Source organism: Lolium rigidum, chromosome 7, assembly GCF_022539505.1.
Source record: "Lolium rigidum isolate FL_2022 chromosome 7, APGP_CSIRO_Lrig_0.1, whole genome shotgun sequence".
NCBI classification, from domain to species: Eukaryota; Viridiplantae; Streptophyta; class Magnoliopsida; order Poales; family Poaceae; genus Lolium; species Lolium rigidum.
In genome coordinates this window covers 304,057,469-304,081,120 of record NC_061514.1, presented here as the reverse complement: position 1 = coordinate 304,081,120, position 23,652 = coordinate 304,057,469, and the positions used below count along the sequence as shown (strand labels likewise).

The window sequence follows — 23,652 nt, the reverse complement described above, 5'->3', positions numbered from 1 at the left end:
GCGCGTGCCGAACGAGATTCTGTCCCCCGAATTGGATTTTTGCGATGGCGGCGGCGCCCCTGGAGTCTTTCTGGAGTTTCGTCAATTGGTCTCGGGGTTTTAGGTCTCGAGGGATTTTATAGGCGAAGTGGCGGCGCAAGGGGGTGCCTGGGGGGCCCACACCATAGGCTGGCATGCCCTGTGGTCTGGGAGCCCTAGGCCTCCCCTCCGACTCTCCTTCGGTGTTCTGGTCCGTCTCGGTGAAATATGATGTTTGGTCTTTGTTTCGTCGAATTCCGAGAATATTTCCCGAACAGCCTTTCTGGAACCAAAAACAGCAGAAAACAGGAACTGGCACTTCGGCATCTTGTTAATAGGTTAGTTCCGGAAAATGCATAAAATCATTATAAAGTGCGAGCAAAACATGTAGGTATTGTCATAAAACTAGCATGGAACATCAGAAATTATAGATATGTTGGATACGTATCATAGACTTTGGGTTTTGTAAGAAGTAGAGGGCAAGTAGATCTCAAAGGTTCAGCCGAGCATAGGTTCTCAACTCAATATTACGGTGCCTAGGGTTACAATGATTCGATCCCTTCTTCGTCCCTCGACTTCCCCTTTATATAGGAGACGAAGCCGAGGCTTTTCCGGGTCGTACAAGTTTACAGTCTATCGAACCACATTGGACCTTTCCTATATTGACACAAATTTCCTATTACAACTCTACTTTCCTAACCCGAAAGCCGTCAACCTTCTGGGCCTCCAAAGGTTCGAGTCCATGGGCTTGCTGCTTTCCCATAGACCAAGGGTACTTATTCGGCATGCCCGCTAGGCATACCTATGTCATGGTCACAAGGTTATGAGTGAATTAACGGGTGGGAAAAACACTGACAACTCAAATAAACTACCACTTGCAACTCCAATAAACTACCATTTTCAACTCTAAGTATCGTATTTATCAAGGTTGTTAACTTTTAAAATAAATTTAGCTTTTTCGGATCAGTAGCGTTTCACACTTACCGTTGATAAATAAAGGGCAGAGGGTTGATAACATCTTAGCAAAAAAAAAAAAGGTCACCAAATTATTCTAAATGAAATTATTTTTTCGGGTCGGTAACTTTTTGCAATTCACTGTATAACTAACTCAGTAGAGGGTTGATAACTTGTGAGCTAAAAATATCTTTAAAATATCCTAAACAAAAATGACTTTTAGATTGGTAACTTTTTTTGCATCTACCATTAATATATTACAGGACGACAGAGAGTTGATAAATTTTGAGCCAAAATAAGTCTTCAAAATATTCAAAAATGAATTAGCTTTTCTGGTCGGTCACTTTACATAATTCACCGTTGATTAGTAATGGGGCAGAGGCTTGATAACTTTTGAGTTAAAAATGTCTCCAAAATATTCTAAACAAAAATAAATTTTGGGGTAGGTAACTTTATATATTCACCATTTATAAATAACGGGAAGAGAGGTTGATAAATTGTGAGCTAAAAAATTCGTAAAAATATTCAAAAGGAAAATAGCTTTTGGATCAATCACTTTTTTCACTTACCATTAATAAATAACAGGTAGAGTGTTGATAAACTTTGATCCAAAAATGTCTCTAGAAAATTCTAAATAAAGTTAGGTTGGGAACTTTTCATATTTTCCATTGATAAGTAACGGAAAGAGATTTGATAGCTTTGTTAGGTTAAATAGTTGTTAAAATATTGTAAATGCAATTATTTTTTCTTGTCAGTAACTTTTCATATTTATCGTTGATAAATAACAGAGAAAAGAGTTGATAAATTTTGAGCCAAAAGAAGTCCTCAAAATATTCTAAATAAAATCAGTTTTTTTGGGTCGGTCACTTTTCATAATTCACCGTTGATAGCTAACGCTGCAAAGGCTTGAGAACTTGTGAGCTAAAATTGTCTCAAAAAGTTTCTAAACAAAAATAAATTTTGTGGTTTGTAACTTTTTACATTCATTGTTTATAAATAACGAGAGGAGAGGTTGATAAATTGTAAGCTAAAAAAGTCCTTAAAATATTCTAAATGAAATTAGATTTTTGAGTAGGTAACTTTCCACATTTAACGTTGATTAATAACGGGTAAAGAGTTGATAAATTTTGAGCAAAAAAAATGCTCAAAATATTCTGAATAAAATTACTTTATCGGATTGGTAACTTCTCACATTTTACAGTTAACAAATAACTAACAGAAGGTTGATAACTTGTGCAATAGAAACTTTTCAAAATTCATCAACATGAATGCTAGTTTTAAAAATCGCCAGAACAGATTTATTTCTTAAATAATCTTAACGAAATTATTTTGAAAACTGAACCAGCCTTGGCTCAATGGTACATTTTCTGGTTTATTTAGTTTAGACCGTGTTTGCTTTTTTTTTTTACCTGTTTTGTGTTAATTCCAATACAAATATAGGCACATCTATTTGTATGACTGAAAAAACTGTTAGGTTGTTTGGTCATCTCCCGTGTGTGACTGTGTCAGTGGGCCGGAAGGTATTGGGATCGAATCCAAATATTTTGCCAGGGCTGCATACGGCCAAAAATAGAAATAACATAATCTATCGAGTCTTTTTCAGAAACGGTATCAACTGCTCGCATCAAAAGGGCTGCACCAATGAAGCAGTTTTTTTGTCCCATGCTGAAAATTATATTTTACCAGCTGCTTGCGGGCAAAAATGAAAATAACGAAAACTATCGAACCTTTTTCAGAAACGATAGGAATCGACCGCTCGCATCAAAAGCAGCAGTCGACCCCTAACTAGAGCTGCCCAATGAAGCGCTCTTAGGCTGAGCCTTATAAGAGAGTCTGCCATTTTTTGTCCTCTTCTTTTCTTCTTATGTTAAAGATGTTCTCTACTACTCCATCCGTTCACTGGTATATAGTGGCATACCTAAGATTTTCATCAAAGCTGGATGTACTATAAGTCCGGCCAAATTTTCATCAAAATAGGCTGCGCCGCCGGCCAGAAGACTGGGTGTGTGCCCGGGCATATAGGGATGGTACAATATCATTTAGATATTTAAAAATAAAATAGATACGAATTAAAATGAGTGAATCCACGTACTGAATATAGACTAGATACGGATCAAAACGAGTGAATCTATAAAAATCTAAAAGATCTTACATCATTAGTGCACAGAGGGAATGCTAATATTATGTTTCCCTTGAAAAGATGGATACTACTTCATTTTGGATGAGTCTTTTTTTTGGCAGCGTGTTATCTTTTTTGGGAATCATTAACTTCATGCTTCATTTGGGTAGAGAGTTATGGAAACGTTGCCCGGCTATCCATGCATGTAATTAACCGGCCCTAGAAGATAACGATGGCCACCCATAAATAATGTGATATACTCTCGTGATCTTATCGCACATGGGCTCTACATAACGAGGTTAATCCAGGACAAGAACATAAGCACCGTCACAGATTCTCAGCATAGGTACAATCGAGAGGCAGAAATGGCGGTGTCCAATCCCATAGCTCTGTTGCTCACAGTTTGCTTCCTGGGTTTCCACGTGCCCGCCATGTCCCATGCTTCGTCCTCCGACAAGTTCCTCCTCTGCCTCTCTATCCACGTCCCCAGCCAGGCAGTGCTCACGCCGACATCACCGTCCTTCAAGCCACTCCTCGTGTCGTCCATCAGGAACGCCAAGTTTGTGGCGCCTGCCACGGCGAGGCCTCCACTCTGTATCCTCACGCCTACCAAAGCTTCACACGTCCAGGCTGCCGTGCGGTGCGGACGCTACCATGGTGTGCGCCTCCGCGTGCGCAGTGGCGGGCACGACAACGAAGGCCTCTCGTACCGCTCCCAGCGGCCCGAGGTGTTCGCCGTGGTCGACCTCGCCAAGCTCGATGCCGTGCGCGTCGACCCGCACGGGGCAACCGCGTGGGTCGACTCCGGCGCCACGATTGGAGAGCTCTACAATGCCGTCGCTAAGGCGGCGCCCGGGCTGGGCTTCCCGGCAGGCGTGTGCCCGACCATCGGCGTGGGTGGCCATTTCAGCGGCGGTGGCGTCGGCCTCATGATGCGCAAGTACGGCCTCTCCTCGGACAACATCCTCGACGCCACCATCGTCGACGCCGACGGGAAGCTCTTGCAGGGCAAGGAGGCCATGGGGGACGACCTCTTCTGGGCCATCCGCGGCGGCGGGGGCGGGAGCTTTGGCATCGTCCTGTCGTGGAAGGTGCGGCTCGTGCCGGTCCCACCCAAGGTCACCTACTTGAGCGTAACCAAGACCATGCACCAGGGCGCGGTCGACGCCGTGACCAAGTGGCAGAAGGTCGCCCCGGCGCTCCCCGAGGACCTCAGCGTCCGTGTGGTCGTGCAGAAGCGTCAGGCTAACTTCCAGTCCCTGTACCTCGGCAACTGCAGCGCCGTGGTGCAGACGCTGCATCGCCAGTTCCCGGAGCTCGGGGTGACGCGCGCCGACTGCCAGGAGATGAGCTGGCTGCAGTACGTGGCGTACCTATACTTCGGCGACGCCATCAAAAACGCGCCGCTCGAGGAGCTCCTCCTCAACCGGACCATGCCCCTGGGTCCCTTCGTCAAGAACAAGTCCGACTACGTCAGGAAGGCCCTCACCAAGAAAACCTGGCAGAAGATCTTCACCTGGCCCAGCGGCGCCGCGGACGGAGAGCTTATCCTCGAGCCGCACGGCGGAAGAATGTCCACCATCGCCGATGCCGACACACCGTACCCACACCGGAGCGGCGTGCTCTACAACATCCAGTACGTCCAACTCTGGAACGGCAACGGGGCCGGGGGAAACAGCAGTACGCCCAACTGGATCAACGGCTTGTACGACTTTATGGCGCCGTTCGTGACCAAGAACCCCAGGGCTGCGTACGCCAACTACAAGGACCTCGACTTGGGCGTGAACAAGGTGGTCGGCGGCGTGACCACCTACCAAAGCGGCAAGGTCTGGGGTGAGAGGTACTTTGGTGGGAACTTTAGGAGGCTCGCGATGATCAAGCGGAAAGTGGATGGCCATGACTACTTCCGGAACGAGCAGAGTGTGCCGCCACTTTTATTGATCCGGAAATGAGAAAGCTAGTGGTCAACACATGCAAATTAATCATGTTTGACCAGATTTGTACTTAACTGATAAAAAATTGCCATGAGCTAAAAAATATATATTTGGATTTTCTATTATGGGGATGTTCCAAAAAGGCAAAAAACAGCTTAGAGAGCGTTGGATGTCGCCTATGAAATCAAACCCCAGATCTCCCAGGTCCAGAGCCGTTTGATTGAACCGAACCAACCGTGGGTATCCGCTGGATTGTGAACACTAAAACCGCACAAGGCTTTATCTCTCTCCTATGTGGGTGGACCCCAGCCAACCGTATCACCCTACGAGTTTGTAGAGAAAGAATCACCATCTTCGTCTTCCTCAAAGCCCCTCCCAATCATCGCATCCACTCCCCTACTCCCCCGTTCCAGGGGGTGAAGAGCGCAACGAATCCTAGCAATGGTCCGATCGGAGATCACAACCAAACAGAGACACGGGTGTTTTTACCTAGGTTCATACCGCAATGTGCTAAGCCCTGCATCCGGTTCTGCTACTATCCTCTATATGGTGGTCCCTTCTTCCTTACATTGTTCTCCTCTTTTTTCTCTGGTCGGCCTCCCCCCTTTGTTGCAGCATGTGCCTCCTTTTATACAAGCAAGGGGTCACCACAAGGTGCTAGAAGGGCATGTAGCACGGGTGCCATGTGGCTGGAGCGTGGCGAGAGGATCTTGTCACGCAGGCGAGAGGATCTTGTCACGCAGGTGAGAGGATCATGTCGCGCAAGGGCGCGTGGCTGAAGGCTGCAGACTTATTCTTGTGCGGCAACTCATGCCCCTGTCTTTTCTTACAGTTGGGGCGTGTGACTGTGTTCGTAGGAACTCTTCATATTGTGGCTCCTCCTTGGACTGGCCCCCTACGTAGGATACATGTTCGTCGAAAGCGTGGGCGGGCCCTGGTAGGCAGACCATGGACACCCCCATTTTCCACAGGGCTTACAATGGACCCGGGGTGCAGGGTGGGTTGCTGATCCTGGGAACACATGTGATGCACCCGCGGACCCGCACTAGAGCCACACTTGCAATGAAGGGGTGCTCATCATGCAACGGTTGTCTTGTTTCTTCTCCACTTCCTAAAGTTGATGGGACGACTACGAGCGGTGTCGCCTTGATTTCTGCGAAAGACGGAAGCGACGCCGATCATGAGTTTACATGGTGATGCATGTAAAATGCATACATGAACTTTGTAGTTTATTGCCGAATGCTCTAGCTTCGCCACTGTGTATCGGTGTGATGTCCACCGCGCCCCGTCGAAAGGCGATGAGTCTAGCACAAACCAAGGTGCCACGAACCGTGATGACGCCTGGAGAAAACCTCAAACTTAGATGTTAAGCTCTAGGAGCTCCACTAAGAACCTCACCATACCAAATGCGGGAAGACCACCGAAAGAACCGAGGGCTGTACCGACACCAAGCACGAGGGAGCATCTCTGGCGTGATCGGAAGGCATTCAATCAACGAGACTAGGAGACGACGCTATATTGTTTTCGATAAATCAAAAAAGAAGGGACACGACACATATCATGAGGCATCGAAGTGTCGTCACCAGTCTAAAGCTGACACCACCTGCTTAACGCCTAGAAAACTCCACATGGGACATTATGAACACAACCTAGTTATACCATTCTCGGCCAAGTTGTTACACGAGTTGGGTCGGTCCACTCGAAGCTGGGGTTTTGCATGAAGTCTAGAATCTTCCTCAGGATAATCAAATTTTTATTGGCTTTTCATGGCCATGCCACCCTGCTTATATAACCATATTATGACCCCATATGTCAAAGATGGAGAGTTTTCGACTCTTCCTACCATGATTATGGCACTCAATTGTCAAGTGGTCCCCAAGGCGTATACCCCATAGCTTTGCATCAAAGGTGGTTATGATTTCCTCTTGAATTGTGTTAAAATATATCTAGCTATGCATGAGCATGCATGGAATGTCCAGCTATACGTGAGCATGCATGGAAAGGCAAATGAACTGTGGCACGTGTAGATACTACTTGGTGGCCAAGGTGCATGGGAAGGTAAAGTACGGCCGGTTATGTGAAGAGAAGGTACCCTCTAGCTGTTCTTGACTTAGGGCCACGAATTTGGTTGTTGCATGTGCACGCAGAATAGAAACCCACTAGTAATATTCGATAGCTTCACCAAAACATGCATGAAGATATATACTTGCCTCGCCATCAATTTTGACACCAACGACCTCCACTACCTCATCTAGGTGTAGGAGCCTCTTTAGAGCATCTCTAACAGAGCCGTATATGTTCGAACCGAAAAAACGGAGTTTAGTCTCCAGAAAAATAATTTGAGAGCGCATTTGGGCACGACGCAGAACAGAAACTGTAAACCCAAACCGAACTCGCGAAAATCAAACGACGCGGAAATCTATCGACGGGGATTGCAGTCGATTTCATCCGATCAAGCTTAATTCGATCATAATTCACACTAATACCGGCAAAATACAATCGCATTGGACCTAAATTACGTACTACGGACCTAATTAGACTAGAAATTAAGGTTCCCGGCGACTATACTGTCACCGGCCGGCGGAGGGTTTTTCGACGCCGCCGGTTGCTAGGCGACGACGAGGGCCGCCAGCTCGATGGCCGCCGCACCGGAGGCGCCCCCGCAGAGCATAGGCGTTCCGTCTTCATCGTCGTCGTTGCCGCTCGGGGGCATCGGCGGCAGTGGCTGGCTGCACCCACCGGCAGCGGGGGGCTCGTCCGCTTCCCCAGCCGCAGCTGTTGCGGCCGCCGCCTCCGCGCGCGGTTGAAGGTGGTGCGCCATTAGGTCCGGCCACTTGCGGCCGGCCCGCTACCATGCGCCGTCGGAGCGCGCCCGCCTGCCGCGCAACGTCTCCGCTCGTACGCCCGACGGACGGCGACTGGACCTTCCGGCGTCGGATCGGCCGCCGCCCCTACCCACGCATCTAAAAAGCGTCATTTCGCACTGCGGGGTGGTGGCCGTAGCGGCGGAGCGGCGGTCGAGCGACGGGGATTGCTCGTCGGAGCGGCGACGGGCTGCGGCGGCGGGAGAGGAGCGGCGGGAGGGGAGTAGGGTTTCCGAACCGAACTCCCCTCCGCGAACCCTTTTAATAGGGGCCGTGCGGGGGATTTCTCGTTCCCCTGAACTTCCAGTTCGAGCCGGCCCATGTTTACGGGCTCTGATCTGCGCGTATTTCAGCCCGAACCCGTAAATCCGCCGAAAAAGTTCGGTTCCGGCGGGATTTACGGGCTCTGTTAGAGTTGCTCTTACATGTCATGTGTGGGCTCAAGCTATCTATCTCCATGACGATTCGATCTGCCTCTTTTACACGGTCATGTGTATTGTTTGGGAAGAACGGAAGAACAACCCGAAAGGTGGCTAAAAGTGTGTTCTGTCACATGAGAGGGCCCACGAAATCTAGGTCTTTCGGATTTTCCTAGCCCAAAAGGTACTAGTCGGGTTAGGCCAGCACGACGGTGTAATAGTTTCAAAATAATTAGAAAACATGTAATATTTATGGAACTAAAGGAAAAATAGATAATATTTTTTTAAAAAAATCATTGGTGTTGTACAAGAACCGTCCTCACCATGGTTTGCCTCCATACGCTAAGAGATATGTTCCAAGTTCTTATGTTTCGAACTTATGGTGTTTCTAGACTGGAATCGGAGAACGTGAGGAGGAGTTAAGAGCTTTGTTCCTCGTTAGCAGATCAAGAAAAGAGAAAGTAAATAATATACGAAAAGTGTTTTTAGCTCCTGAGTTCCAGTGCTCTCGCTATGTTAAAAAAAATGAAAAATATTTCTACAAGTTATAAAATCATGAAAATAATTCTGAAGACTATCATTGATACATTCCACAATCATACAAAATCCCAATCCGAAATTCTTTTTATTTTGAGCTAGACAAAATTGATAAAATCTGATATGTTCTGGAGATTTGAAAATGACTACTCAGATCTACAATTTTATTATTTTTGTGTAGCTCAAAATATTAAGTATTTGAAATTGATTTTTTGCATATTTGTGGGATACATCATTGACTATGTGTGGATCTTTTTCATTTTTTTTGAAACTGAAAAATATGATTTTTATTTTTTCAAAAAAACGAGATCACTGGCGTCCATGTGCACTGTTATATTTTTTGAGCAACCGGTATTATTATTGTTTTATTTTAAGACAAAGTAAAATAAGTCACAAGAAGTAGAGAACTTAGGCCATGACACATAGCGAAAGTCAGCCCAGCATACCGACAGACGGACTTTTGTTTTTGAAGCGGAAGGGCCGAGGTTGATCCCGGGTGCTAAGGCTGGTGCTAATGCATCACCCCACTATAGCCTCGCCACGTCAGCTTTTCTCTCACTCTCACCCCACTCTCATCCCACGGTGCTAGTGCACGGGCTATAGTGACAGCTCTCACTTCCTCTCTCCTCCCTACCGCCTCCCTACCGCCCCCACTAGCACCGCTATCGCCTTCCTCTCGCCCCGCTCTCGCCTCTGATACGCGTACAGCACGCGACCGTTGGGAACCCTAAGAGGAAGGTGTGATGCGTACAGCGGCAAGTTTTCACTCAGTAAGAAACCAAGGTTTATCGAACCAGTAGGAGCCAAGAAGCACGTTGAAGGTTGATGGCGGCGAAGTGTAGTGCGGCGCAACACCAGGGATTCCGGCGCCAACGTGGAACCTGCACAACACAACCAAAGTACTTTGTCCCAACGTAACAGTGAGGTTGTGAATCTCACCGGCTTGCTGTAACAAAGGATTAGATGTATAGTGTGGATGATGATTGTTTGCAGAAAACAGTAGAACAAGTATTGCAGTAGATTGTATTCGATGTAAAAGAATGGACCGGGGTCCACAGTTCACTAGAGGTGTCTCTCCGATAAGAATAAGCATGTTGGGTGAACAAATTACAGTTGGGCAATTGACAAATAAAGAGGGCATGACCATGCATATACATGATATGATGAGTATTGTGAGATTTAATTGGGCATTACGACAAAGTACATAGACCGCTATCCAGCATGCATCTATGCCTAAATAGTCCACCTTCAGGTTATCATCCGAACCCCTTCCAGTATTAAGTTGCAAACAACAGACAATTGCATTAAGTATGGTGCGTAATGTAATCAACAACTACATCCTTAGACATAGCATCGATGTTTTATCCCTAGTGGCAACAACACATCCACAACCTTAGAACTTTCTATCACTGTCCCAGATTTAATGGAGGCATGAACCCACTATCGAGCATAAATACTCCCTCTTGGAGTTATTAGCAAAAACTTGGCCAGAGCCTCTACTAATAACGGAGAGCAGGCAAGATCATAAACAACACATAGGTAATAGATTGATAATCAACATAGCATAGTATTCTCTATTCATCGGATCCCAACAAAACACAACATATAGCATTACAGATAGATGATCTTGATCATGTTAGGCAGCTCACAAGATCCGACAATGAAGCACAATTAGGAGAAGACGACCATCTAGCTACTGCTATGGACCCATAGTCCAGGGGTGAACTACTCACTCATCACTCCGGAGGCGACCATGGCGGTGAAGAGTCCTCCGGAAGATGATTCCCCTCTCCAGCAGGGTGCCGGAGGCGATCTCCTGAATCCCCCGAGATGGGATTGGCGGCGGCGGCGTCTCTGGAAGGTTTTCCGTATCGTGGCTCTCGGTACTGGGGCTATTGTCGACGAAGACTTTAAGTAGGCGGAAGGGCAGGTCAGGAGACGTCACGGGGGCTCCACACGCTAGGGCCGTGCGGCCAAGGGCCAGGCCGCGCCGCCCTGGTGTGTCACCACCTCGTGGCCCCACTTCTCTCTCCCTCGGACTTCTGGAAGCTTCGTGTGAAAATAGGCCCCTGGGCGTTGATTTCGTCCAATTCCGAGAATATTTCCTTACTAGGATTTCTGAAACAAAAAACAGCAGAAAACAGCAACTGGCTCTTCGGCATCTCGTTAATAGGTTAGTGCCGGAAAATGCATAAATATGACATAAAGTATGCATAAAACATTTAGATATCATCAATAATGTGGCATGGAACATAAGAAATTATCGATACGTCGGAGACGTATCAGCCTCCAACGCGGGCTATAGGCGGGCGGTACCGCCCCTACCGCCGGGCGGTGGAACCACCGCCCGCCGCTAGCGTCTCGCCCGCCTCTCGCCCGCCTCTCGCCCCGTCGCGGGCGGTATCTCCTCCACTCCAGCCCGCGTTGGCACCAGCCTAACCACACATTTCTCCTCGACACGAAAGGCGGCGGCCCATGGCGGTGCGGCCAGTTTGCTCGCCGGCGCGCGCGGCTCCGTCGATCTTGCCGGACCGCGTCGCGCGCCTGGCCGCGGGATTCCGGTGCAGTTTCTCCGGTGAGTTCCTCCCTCCGACACCGCTCACGACCTCGACCACCTGCGCCGTCGCTTCCCGCGACGCTGCTTGTACAGCTTCGCCGGCGTCCTCGCGGAGTCCCTCGACGGCACGGATCCATTGGACGCGGCCGTTCTCACAGCAGCCACCCAAAGGTCAAATTTTTTCTCCAATTCCTCGATCTGTTGCTGCTGTTGGAGAGCGTTGTGCAGCTGTTCCGGACTTGACCATGCGTCCATGCCCATATGCTATTCTGTCAAGACGTTCTGGCTCTGGTTGTGCATTTGGTAGACAGCAGATGGAAGCTCTGAGACCTCAGTAATGTAGATAAGTATGTAGCGACCAGTCAATGATATTTTTTTCGACAACGAGCATATATTAATATCGGAGATACCAATTACACCCACAGCCAAAAAAAAAAGAATTACAGGAAAAAAGAAAAGTTCTGCTACGGTAGTTTAAACATTGAAACAATAGCACTAAGAGCATCTCTAACAGAGCCCGTAAAAACGCGAACCGAAAATCCGGAGTTCAGTTCACCGAACTCGTGTTTACGGGTCGAAAAAACGCTGGCGCAGAATAGACCCCGTAACGAAAACTGTAAAACAGAATATTCTTTAAATCTGCCAGTTTTTCTTTTTTTCCCTATTTTTCTTTTTCCCTATCTTCTTTTTCCCAGAGCTCACCCCGAGCTCTCCCCCTGCCCCGCTCGGCCGATCCCCGCCGCGCGCCCGCCTGCCGCCCGCCGCGCGCCGCCCCGCACCCGCCTGCCGCGCGCCCGCCCCGTGCCCGCCTGCTCGCCGGCCTGCCACGTGCAGCCCCGCGCCCGCCGGCTCCGCGCCCGCCGCCACGCGCCGCCCGCGCCTGCCTGGCTCCGCTCAGCGCCGCCCCGCGCCCCTGGCTCTGCTCCACCCCGGGCTCGTGCAGCCCCGCGCCACCCTGCCCCGGCGCCGCCCGGCCTACCCCTACCCCGGCGCCGCCCGCCCTGCCCCGGCTCCGCTCCCGCTCCGTCGAGCTCGACCCGACCTCCCCCTGCCCCGGCGAGCTCGCCCGCCCCGCCACGAGCTCGCCCCGCCCCGCGCCGCCCCACGCCACAGCAAGCTCGTCCCGCTCAGCACCACCCCACGCCGAAGCGAGCTCGCCGGAATTTGATTGACCTTCGGCCGGATTTTGTCGAATTTGGTCCTATTCCGGTAGTCCTTCGACGGAAGTGCACTGTTCCAAGCTGAAGTTTCAGCCCGCCAAAACATCACTAGGAGTACAGTTCCCATTCAGTTCGACCTTTCGACCCCTACAAATAGGGGCCAGAGTTTGGTTTCAGTCTCGGCCCGTAAATTTTTTTTCGGTTTCGTCCCGTTTACAGTAACTGATTTGCGCCGATTTTCGAACTGAACCCGTATACTGGCAGTTATTTTCCGGTTTTGGGCCTTTTACGGGCTCTGTTAGAGATGCTCTAAGACCACCAAGACAACACCACAAGTCCAACTTCTTCAAAAGCGGCGCCTCCAAGAAGGAAACAGTGCACAAGCGCCGTCGTCGCCCGATCAAAGATCTGGGTTTCACCCTGAAGAAGGTCCTCACTCTCAAATCAATGTCTTCAACATGGCCATTGCCTGGCACAACTAATTAAGGCTAGACCGTGGATTTTCACCTGAAAGATAAGATTTTGGTCTTCTCCTATGCAGTCGCCCCCACTTGCATGCCGCTGCTCCAAGTCATGAAACACCAAGCCAACTCCTCCTTGCCCCAAAGAACGGATCCTCCATTGCTAGTCCTCAGATCTTGGCCTTCATGACATTCTCTGCCAGCACCATGGAACGAGAACATGCCCCATGATATTAACAGCCAGCAGAGCTTCGAAGCGCTCCCTCTGAAACCAACGGCCAGAGTAAAACATGGGTGCACACGACCGAGTCCCACCCGATCCTGCAGTCTCGCGTGAATCGCCCATGGAAGATCGCCAGCGGCGCCACCCGGAACCCGTCACTCTAGCCAGATCAATGGGGACACAGCTCTGGCAGATCAGCATCTTGACACAAAAAGGAATCCTAGGACCGCCGCCTTTATTCAGGTCGCGTCCCCACGCCGGCGACTGATACGTCTCCGACGTATCGATAATTTCTTATGTTCCATGCCACATTATTGATGTTATCTACATGTTTTATGCACACTTTATGTCATATTCGTGCATTTTCTGGAACTAACCTATTAACAAGATGCCGAAGTGCCAGTTCCGTTTTCTGCTGTTTTTGGTTTCAGAAATCCTAGTAACGAAATATTCTCGGAATCGGACGAAATCAACGCCCAAGTTCCTATTTTCACCGGAAGCATCCAGAACACCCGGGAAGGACTAGAGGGGGGGCACTGGGCCCCCAGACCATAGGCCGGCGCGGCCCAGGCCCTGGCCGCGCTGCCCTATGGTGTCGTCGCCCCTTCGACCCTCCTGCGCCGCCTCTTCGCCTATTTAAAGCCCCTGGATCGAAAACCCTGATGCGTTCGACGAAACCCACAGAAACCTTCCAGAGCCGCCGCCATCGCGAGGCCAAGATCTGGGGGACAGGAGTCTCTGTTCCGGCACGCCGCCGGAGCGGGGAAGTGCCCCCGGAAGGCTTCTCCATCGACACCGCTGCCATCTCCACCGCCATCTTCATCACCGCTGCTGCTCCCATGAGGAGGGAGTAGTTCTCCATCGAGGCTCGGGGCTGTACCGGTAGCTATGTGGTTCATCTCTCCCATGTACCTCAATACAATAATCTCATGAGCTGCTTTACATGATTGAGATTCATATGAGTTTGTATCACAATTTATCTATGTGCTACTCTAGCAAAGTTATTAAAGTAGTTCTATTCCTCCTGCACGTGTGTAAAGGTGACGAGTGTGTGCACCGTGTTAGTACTTGGTTTATGCTATGATCATGATCTCTTGTAGATTGCGAAGTTAACTATTGCTATGATAATATTGATGTGATCTATTCCTCCTACATATGCATGAAGGTGACAAGTGTGCATGCTATGTTAGTACTTGGTTTAGTCTATTGATCTATCTTACACTATAAGGTTACTTAAACATGAGCATTATTGTGGAGCTTGTTAACTCCGGCATTGAGGGTTCGTGTAATCCTACGCAATGTGTTCATCATCCAACAAAAGTGTAGAGTATGCATTTATCAATTCTGTTATGTGATCAATGTTGAGAGTCTCCACTAGTGAAAGTGTAATCCCTAGGCCTTGTTCCTAAATACTGCTGCGTTACTACTGCTTGTTTACTCGTTTCTATCGTGTTACTACTCGCTGCAATACTACCACCATCAACTACACGCCAGACAAGCTATTTTCCGGCACCGTTGCTACTGCTCATACTTATTCATACCACCCGTATTTCACTATCTCTTCGCCGAACTAGTGCACCTATTAGGTGTGTTGGGGACACAAGAGACTTCTTGCTTTGTGGTTGTAGGGTTGCATGAGAGGGATATCTTTGACCTCTTCCTCCCTGAGTTCGATAAACCTTGGGTATCCACTTAAGGGAAAACTTGCTGCTGTTCTACAAACCTCTGCTCTTGGAGGCCCAACACTGTCTACAGGAAAGGAGGGGGAACGTAGACATCAAGCACTTTTCTGGCGCCGTTGCCGGGGAGGAAAGGTAAAAGGCACTCATACTTCGGTTCCAGGTAAAGTACTTTTCTGGCGCCATTGTGTTTGTGCTCGAAGCTATTTCCTTTAGATCCTGCAATTGCAACTTTTTGTTTCTTGTTTACACTAGTTAAGCATAATGGAAAACATCTGTGAGCTCTTTGTACTATTTCCTGAGTCAAGACATGAATGGTTTAATGCAAAAATTAAAAAACCCATGGAACATGTTAGTATGAACACTTTGAACACCATTGTTGCTAATGATATGGAAAATTCTAAGCTTGGGGAAGCTGGCTTTGATGAGCATGATATTTTTAGTCCACCAAGCATTGAGGAGAAAGTTTTCTTTGATGATACTTTACCTCCTATTTATGATGATTATAATGATAGTAATCTTTTGTTGCCACCTGTTATGGAGGATAAATTTGATTATGATTACAATATGCCTCCTACACTTGATGAGAAGAATAATGATAGCTACTTTGTTGAATTTGCTCCCACTACAACTAATAAAATTGATTATGCCTATGTGGAGAGTAATAATTTTATGCATGAGACTCATGATAAGAATGCTTTATGTGATGGTTATATTGTTGAGTTTGCTCATGTTTCTACTGAAAGTTATTATGAGAGAGGAAAATATGGTTGTAGAAATTTTCATGTTACTAAAACACCTCTCTATGTGCTGAAATTTTTGAAGCTATACTTGTTTTATCTTTCTATGCTTGTTGCATTATGCTTCTTGAACTTGTTTATTTACAAGATTCCTATGCATAGGAAGCATGTTAGGCTTAAATTTGTTTCATACTTGCCTTTTGATGCTCTCTTTTTGCTTCAAATACTATTTCTTGCGAGTGCATCATTAAAACTGCTGAGCCCATCTTAATGGCTATAAAGAAAAGAACTTCTTGGGAGATAACCCATGTGTTATTTTGCTACAGTACTTTGTTTTTATTTTGTGTCTTGGAAGTTGTTTACTACTGTAGCAATCTCTCCTTATCTTAGTTTTGTGTTTTGTTGTGCCAAGTAAAGTCTTTGATAGTAAAGTAAGTACTAGATTTGGATTACTGCGCAGTTCCAGATTTCTTTGCTGTCACGAATCTGGGTCCACCTCCCTGTAGGTAGCTCAGAAAATTAAGCCAATTTACGTGCATGATCCTCAGATATGTACGCAACTTTCATTCAATTTGAGCATTTTCATTTGAGCAAGTCTGGTGCCATTTTAAAATTCGTCAATACGAACTGTTCTGTTTTGACAGATTCTGCATTTTATTTCGCATTGCCTCTTTTGCTATGTTGGATGAATTTCTTTGATCCACTAATGTCCAGTAGCATTATGCAATGTCCAGAAGTGTTAAGAATGATTGTGTCACCTCTGAATATGTTAATTTTTATTGTGCACTAACCCTCTAATGAGTTGTTTCGAGTTTGGTGTGGAGGAAGTTTTCAAGGGTCAAGAGAGGAGGATGATATACTATGATCAAGAAGATTGAAAGCTCTAAGCTTGGGGATGCCCCGGTGGTTCATCCCTGCATATTTCAAGAAGACTCAAGCGTCTAAGCTTGGGGATGCCCAAGGCATCCCCTTCTTCATCGACAAATTATCAGGTTCCTTCTCTTGAAACTATATTTTTATTCGGTCACATCTTATGTGCTTTACTTGGAGCATCTGTATGCTTTTGTTTTTGTTTGTGTTTGAATAAATGCTTGTGTGGGAGAGAGACACGCTCCGCTGGTTCGTATGAACACATGTGTTCTTAGCTCATAATATTCATGGCGAAGGTTGAAACTGCTTCGTTAAATTATTATATGGTTGGAATTGGAAAATGCTACTTGTAGAAATTGGTGTGATGTCTTGAATAATGTGATACTTGGCAATTGTTGTGCTCTTGTTTAAGCTCTTGCATCATATACCTTGCACCCATTAGTGAGGAAATACATAGAGCTTGTTAAAATTTGGGTTTGCATGAGTGGTTTCTCTAGAGTCTAGATATTTTCTAGTAAGATGTTTGAACAACAAGGAAGACGATGTATAGTTTTATAATACTTGTAATATGTCTTTTATGTGAGTTTTGCTGTACTAGTTCGTACTTGTGTTTGCTTCAAACAACCTTGCTAGCCTAAACCTTGTATCGAGAGGGAATACTTCTCATGCATCCAAATCCTTGAGCCAAACAACACTATGCCATTTGTGTCCACCATACCTACCTACTACATAGTATTTTCCGCCATTCCAAAGTAAATTGCTTGAGTGCTACCTTTAAAATTCCATCATTCACCTTTGCAATATATAGCTCATGGGACAAATAGCTTAAAAACTATTGTGGTATTGAATATGTAATTATGCACTTTATCTCTTATTAAGTTGCTTGTTGTGCGATAACCATGTTCACCGGGGACGCCATCAACTATTCATTGTTGAATTTCATGTGAGTTGCTATGCATGTCCGTCTTGTCTGAAGTAAGAGAGATCTACCACCCTATGGTTAAGCATGCATATTGTTAGAGAAGAACATTGGGCCGCTAACTAAAGTCATGATCCATGGTGAAAGTTTCAGTTTTGGACATATATCCTCAATCTCATATGAGAAAATTATTAATTGTTGTTACATGCTTATGCATAAACGAGGAGTCCATTATCTGTTGTCTATGTTGTCCCGGTATGGATGTCTAAGTTGAGAATAATCAATAGCGAGAAATCCAATGCGAGCTTTCTCCTTAAACCTTTGTACAGGCGGCATAGAGGTACCCCTTTGTGACACTTGGTTAAAACATGTGCATTGTGATGATCCGGTAGTCCAAGCTAATTAGGACAAGGTGCGGGCACTATTAGTACACTATGCATGAGGCTTGCAACTTATAAGATATAATTTACATGATGCATATGCTTTATTACTACCGTTGACAAAATTGTTTCATGTTTTCAAAATCAAAGCTCTAGCACAAATATAGCAATCAATGCTTTTCCTCTATGGAGGACCATTCTTTTACTTTCAATGTTGAGTCAGTTCACCTATCTCTCTCTACCTCAAGAAGCAAACATTTGTGTGAACTGTGCATTGATTCTTATATACTTGCTTATTGCATTTGTTATATTGCTTTGCATTGACAACTATCCATGAGATATACATGTTACGAGTTGAAAGCAACCGCTGAAACTTAATCTTCCATTGTGTTGCTTCAATGCTTTACTATGAATTATTGCTTTATGAGTAACTCTTATGCAAGACTTATTGATGCTTGTCTTGAAAGTACTATTCATGAAAAGTCTTTGCTTTATGATTCAGTTGTTTACTCATGTCATTACCATTGTTTTGATCGTTGCATTCATTACATATGCTTTACAAATAGTATGATCAAGTTTATGATGGCATGTCACTCCAGAAATTATCTTTGTTATCGTTTTACCTGCTCGGGACGAGCAGAACTAAGCTTGGGGATGCTGATACGTCTCCGACGTATCGATAATTTCTTATGTTCCATGCCACATTATTGATGTTATCTACATGTTTTATGCACACTTTATGTCATATTCGTGCATTTTCCGGAACTAACCTATTAACAAGATGCCGAAGTGCCGGCTCTCGTTTTCTGCTGTTTTTGGTTTCAGAAATCCTAGTAACGAAATATTCTCGGAATCGGACGAAATCAACGCCCAAGTTCCTATTTTCACCGGAAGCATCCAGAACACCCGGGAAGGACTAGAGGGGGGCACTGGGCCCCCAGACCATAGGCCGGCGCGGCCCAGGCCCTGGCCGCGCCGCCCTATGGTGTCGTCGCCCTTCGACCCTCCCGCGCCGCCTCTTCGCCTATTTAAAGCCCCCGGATCGAAAACCCCGATGCGTTCGACGAAACCCACGTAAACCTTCCAGAGCCGCCGCCATCGCGAGGCCAAGATCTGGGGGACAGGAGTCTCTGTTCCGGCACGCCGCCGGAGCGGGGAAGTGCTCCCGGAAGGCTTCTCCATCGACACCGCTGTCATCTCCACCGCCATCTTCATCACCGCTGCTGCTCCCATGAGGAGGGAGTAGTTCTCCATCGAGGCTCGGGGCTGTACCGGTAGCTATGTGGTTCATCTCTCCCATGTACCTCAATACAATAATCTCATGAGCTGCTTTACATGATTGAGATTCATATGAGTTTGTATCACAATTTATCTATGTGCTACTCTAGCAAAGTTATTAAAGTAGTTCTATTCCTCCCGCACGTGTGTAAAGGTGACAGTGTGTGCACCGTGTTAGTACTTGGTTTATGCTATGATCATGATCTCTTGTAGATTGCGAAGTTAACTATTGCTATGATAATATTGATGTGATCTATTCCTCCTACATATGCATGAAGGTGACAAGTGTGCATGCTATGTTAGTACTTGGTTTAGTCTATTGATCTATCTTACACTATAAGGTTACTTAAACATGAGCATTATTGTGGAGCTTGTTAACTCCGGCATTGAGGGTTCGTGTAATCCTACGCAATGTGTTCATCATCCAACAAAAGTGTAGAGTATGCATTTATCAATTCTGTTATGTGATCAATGTTGAGAGTGTCCACTAGTGAAAGTGTAATCCCTAGGCCTTGTTCCTAAATACTGCTGCGTTACTACTGCTTGTTTACTTGTTTTACCGTGTTACTACTCGCTGCAATACTACCACCATCAACTACACGCCAGACAAGCTATTTTCTCGGCACCGTTGCTACTGCTCATACTTATTCATACCACCCGTATTTCACTATCTCTTCGCCGAACTAGTGCACCTATTAGGTGTGTTGGGGACACAAGAGACTTCTTGCTTTGTGGTTGCAGGTTGCATGAGAGGGATATCTTTGACCTCTTCCTCCCTGAGTTCGATAAACCTTGGGTATCCACTTAAGGGAAAACTTGCTGCTGTTCTACAAACCTCTGCTCTTGGAGGCCCAACACTGTCTACAGGAAAGGAGGGGGAACGTAGACATCAGCGACCATCCCAGGCCAGCCAAGGTTGCCGCCAGAGACACCAACCGCAGATCGCGTTGTCCGAAGACACCGCACACGCCCTGGGCACCGCCGCAGCCGAACGCCAGCCCACCACCGGCGACATCAGCCGTCGCCGGCTTCCACACCTCTCCACCTCGCCGACGGAACGCGATGACAGATCGAAAGATCCAGCACCACCATCCATAGGCCGACCCTCTCCGGCGAAGAAGAGAGCCGCCTCCATCGTCGAATCCAAGGCTGCTGCCTCGGGCGACCTCGTGTCGCGGGAGAACCCGAGACCATCTCCACGCACCGGTGAGAGGCTGGGGGGGAAATGGCGCAGACCATGGGCCTGGCCACCGCCCACCACCAGCCCCTGCCGACGTGCTGCGGGGGGGAGCCGACGGGAGGAGGGGGCCGCAGCGCAGAACGCCGCCGCCGCACAACACCATCCGTGCCGACCGCTCGCAGCGTCGAGGAGGAGGGATCCCGTCCGCCGTCCGCCGCGCTTCAACGAGGAAGGGCCCCTGCCGCCGCCACGCCCCGCGGTCTTTGCCCCGGCGGCGCTACCGGCGGTGGAGGTTAGGGTTGGGAGGGGTGCGGGAGAGAAGGGTGCGGGAGAGGAGTGCGGGAGAGAAGGGTCAATGACATCTACGACAGAAATCTGGAGCACAGATATGTATCCGACGGCCATCCCTCTTCCCCTGATCCGGACAGATAAGGCACCTTGCAGGAGGCAAACACACAGCCACCCACACCATATCTCGAATGAATGGAATGGAACAGAGCTGAGCATATCTAGCAATATATACACCGTGGGTGACCCGGCCATTGTGTACCCTGCCTCCTCCTCTTCTTAGTAAAGCATATACAACTAGGCAGCTAGCTAAGTGCGCACTACAATGGCCCCTGCCGTGATGGCTTCCTCGGCCACTACTGTGGCGCCCTTCCAGGGCCTCAAGTCCACCGCTGGCCTCCCCGTCAGCCGCCGCAGCGCCGCCAGCCTCGGCAGCGTCAGCAACGGTGGAAGGATCAGGTGCATGCAGGTATGTGCATCTTTAAAGTAGTAAATGCACGAGTTTTATTGACAGTCCAATTCACTCCGCACCAAATATTGAGCTGATATCCATCTCATGTATATGTGTTCTGATCAACAATTCAGGTGTGGCCGATTGAGGGCATCAAGAAATTCGAGACCCTATCTTACCTGCCACCGCTCTCGGCCGAGGCCCTCCTGAAGCAGATCGACTTTTTGATCCGCTCCAAATGGGTTCCGTGCTTGGAGTTCAGCAAGGTTGGCTTCATCTTCCGTGAGTTCGGCAGCACTCCCGGATACTACGACGGCAGGTACTGGACAATGTGGAAGCTGCCCATGTTCGGCTGCACTGACGCTGCCCAGGTCCTCAAGGAGGTGGAGGAGGTCAAGAAGGAGTACCCTGACGCCTATGTCCGCATCATCGGTTTTGACAACATCCGTCAGGTGCAGTGTGTCAGCTTCATCGCCTTCAAGCCACCAGGCTGCGAGGAGTCCGGCAAGGCATAAAATGTGACCCAGGAATAACAGATGCTAGATCAAGTGTCTGTTAAAATTTGTCGACAATTCCGCTTTTATCGTTTTACTTCTGGTTGCATATAACTGTGTAACTGTGTATGTACACATATATGTATGTACCTACCTCGCAGCCTTGAGTAAGTCTGTTCCATGTTAGCTTGCCTTCGTTGCATGATGTGTGTTTTTTTTGTTGTTGCTATTGAGTGATTATATCAGCCGGGAGTCGATGGTGGCTTGAACTCATACGTAGATTTGTTACGTTGTTCTGTTAGGTTTGAGGTTGAATTCTTATATCAATAGCTGGCAGTGATCAGTTGCTCTTTGATCCAAAAATATGTAGAGAAATTAAGTATGGTTTGCGTCAAAATTTTGAGCTTGGCGAGAGGTAATCGATGGAGTGGTGTATTTCTAGTCGATCGGCTGTAACGATGGTTGAGATCCAGGGAAATAGACGAGCATTTTGGAAAATACATGAGTCAACAAGGATCTTTGGGAATCAGGTGGACCCAGTTTTTGGTAATTTTTTTTACTATATGCATGCTTCTGCTTCATCATAATATGAATCGGAGGTAGCAGTACGAAAAATGCAACTCCTAACCTAGGAAGGTCCCCTCCTACTATCGTTGCCATTGGAGATTCGTGCAAATACATATTTAGAAACAACCTTCCACCTCAAACTTTCATTTTTTCACAACACCCCCTAGAATTGTCCGGTTTTCTATGTTAGACACGGCTTCTTCATGAGGCAGTAGTCTTTTTAACTCAGTGCAATAAAACTTTAATAACTTTTCAATCGAAATGAAATTCTATTTTGCAAGTTTCGTTACGTAACAAAAACGATTTTTTTACAAGTTTGTTTTTACATACTAGTTTTGTTTTCTTTTCCCTAAAGTTTATTGGAGATTCATAGAAGATTTCTTTTCCCTAGAATTTATTTCGGTACAGAGCAAATTATAACCAAATTAATTAACAAATTTTCATTAGCCACAGCCATTTCTAAAAGATTCATAAACAGTTCATACAACATTCATACTCACACAATATCCTACTACCTCCGTTTCAAGGAATAAGGCGTCCTCGTTTTACGAGCTTTTTGTTTGACCAAGAATTACTTCAAATAGATAAAGATTGTTTATATGAAATTAATATCATTCAAAAATGCTTTTCAATACGAATCCAACGATACCAATTACATATAATATAATCAAGATTTTGTTGCTCAATTTTTATGGTCAAAGTTCGTCTTGGGATGCGCGTGCGCCTTATTCCTTGAAACGGAGGTAGTACATTTTTTCAACCGAAATGAAATTGTTAATTATGTTTTGTAACAAGAATTATTTTTTACAAGTTTCTTTTTACACAGTTTAGTGACAAATACAAGCATGTTTGAGCAATTCATCTAAGTTTCATATAACTTTTCAAAAAACATTACTGACAAAATATTCAAACAAATTCTGAAACTGGTTTTGTCCAAGAATCATACATAAGTCATACATAAGTCATGTAACTTTTTTCGGATATTTGTCAAATTATATACCGGTTTTGACAGAACATATATTTTCACACAAATATCTAGTTTTTCCACACAATATAAAGAATATTCATACAAGTTATGTATAGGTTTCTTCCAAGAATCAAAAGAACTTCTTCCATACAAATATTGGTTCATAATAAAAAAAACATCACATCATTCACACTAGATTCATACAGTTCCTCCAAAATCCGTTACAAATGCAAACATGTTTCAGCACTATTCATCCAAAATTCATACAATATTTCCAGGGCCGGTCCTGAGATTTTGAGGGCCCGGGGCGAAACCAATATTCGAGCCCCCCCCCACACCTCTTCTTAAGAAAGTTCTTTCAGTGACTACAGTATCAAAATCAATTTCACCTATAGTTTTTACTAATTCTCAACAAAAATAAAAGAGTGCAAAGGTACACAGTTACTAGCCTACTATATTAAATTAGAAAAATATCAGAGATGATAGCATTAATACGAATTTCATCCTATAATTCATTACCCCTTAAAATGAGTGCAAAGGTACAAATATACTAGCCTAGGGCAAATCGTGGAGCTTACAAATCCCAATAATAT

The 23,652-nt window shown here is 46.4% G+C and overlaps 2 protein-coding genes across 2 annotated transcripts; both read left to right on the top strand.

Annotated features, from left to right (window-relative positions):
• The first annotated feature begins 3,456 nt into the window (after positions 1–3,456).
• LOC124673092 (berberine bridge enzyme-like Cyn d 4) lies at positions 3,457–5,043 on the top strand. Its single transcript, XM_047209220.1, has one exon. It carries the CDS (start codon positions 3,457–3,459, stop codon positions 5,041–5,043), a length of 1,587 nt encoding a protein of 528 aa, XP_047065176.1.
• A 15,784-nt stretch (positions 5,044–20,827) lies between these two features.
• LOC124679485 (ribulose bisphosphate carboxylase small subunit, chloroplastic 1) lies at positions 20,828–21,711 on the top strand. The gene is made up of 2 exons (XM_047215231.1): positions 20,828–21,049; positions 21,166–21,711. The coding sequence occupies exons 1-2, from the start codon at positions 20,906–20,908 to the stop codon at positions 21,544–21,546; spliced, it is 525 nt and encodes a 174-aa protein (XP_047071187.1). The 5' UTR covers positions 20,828–20,905; the 3' UTR covers positions 21,547–21,711.
• Positions 21,712–23,652: the final 1,941 nt, after the last annotated feature.

Excerpts from the sequence above, each read along its gene's own strand:
- LOC124673092 (XM_047209220.1), top strand. The coding sequence starts at position 3,457 with ATGGCGGTGTCCAATCCCATAGCTCTGTTGCTCACAGTTTGCTTCCTG.
- LOC124679485 (XM_047215231.1), top strand. The coding sequence starts at position 20,906 with ATGGCCCCTGCCGTGATGGCTTCCTCGGCCACTACTGTGGCGCCCTTC. Across the intron at positions 21,050-21,165 it reads GAAGGATCAGGTGCATGCAG|GTGTGGCCGATTGAGGGCAT; the intron begins GTATGTGCATCT and ends TCAACAATTCAG.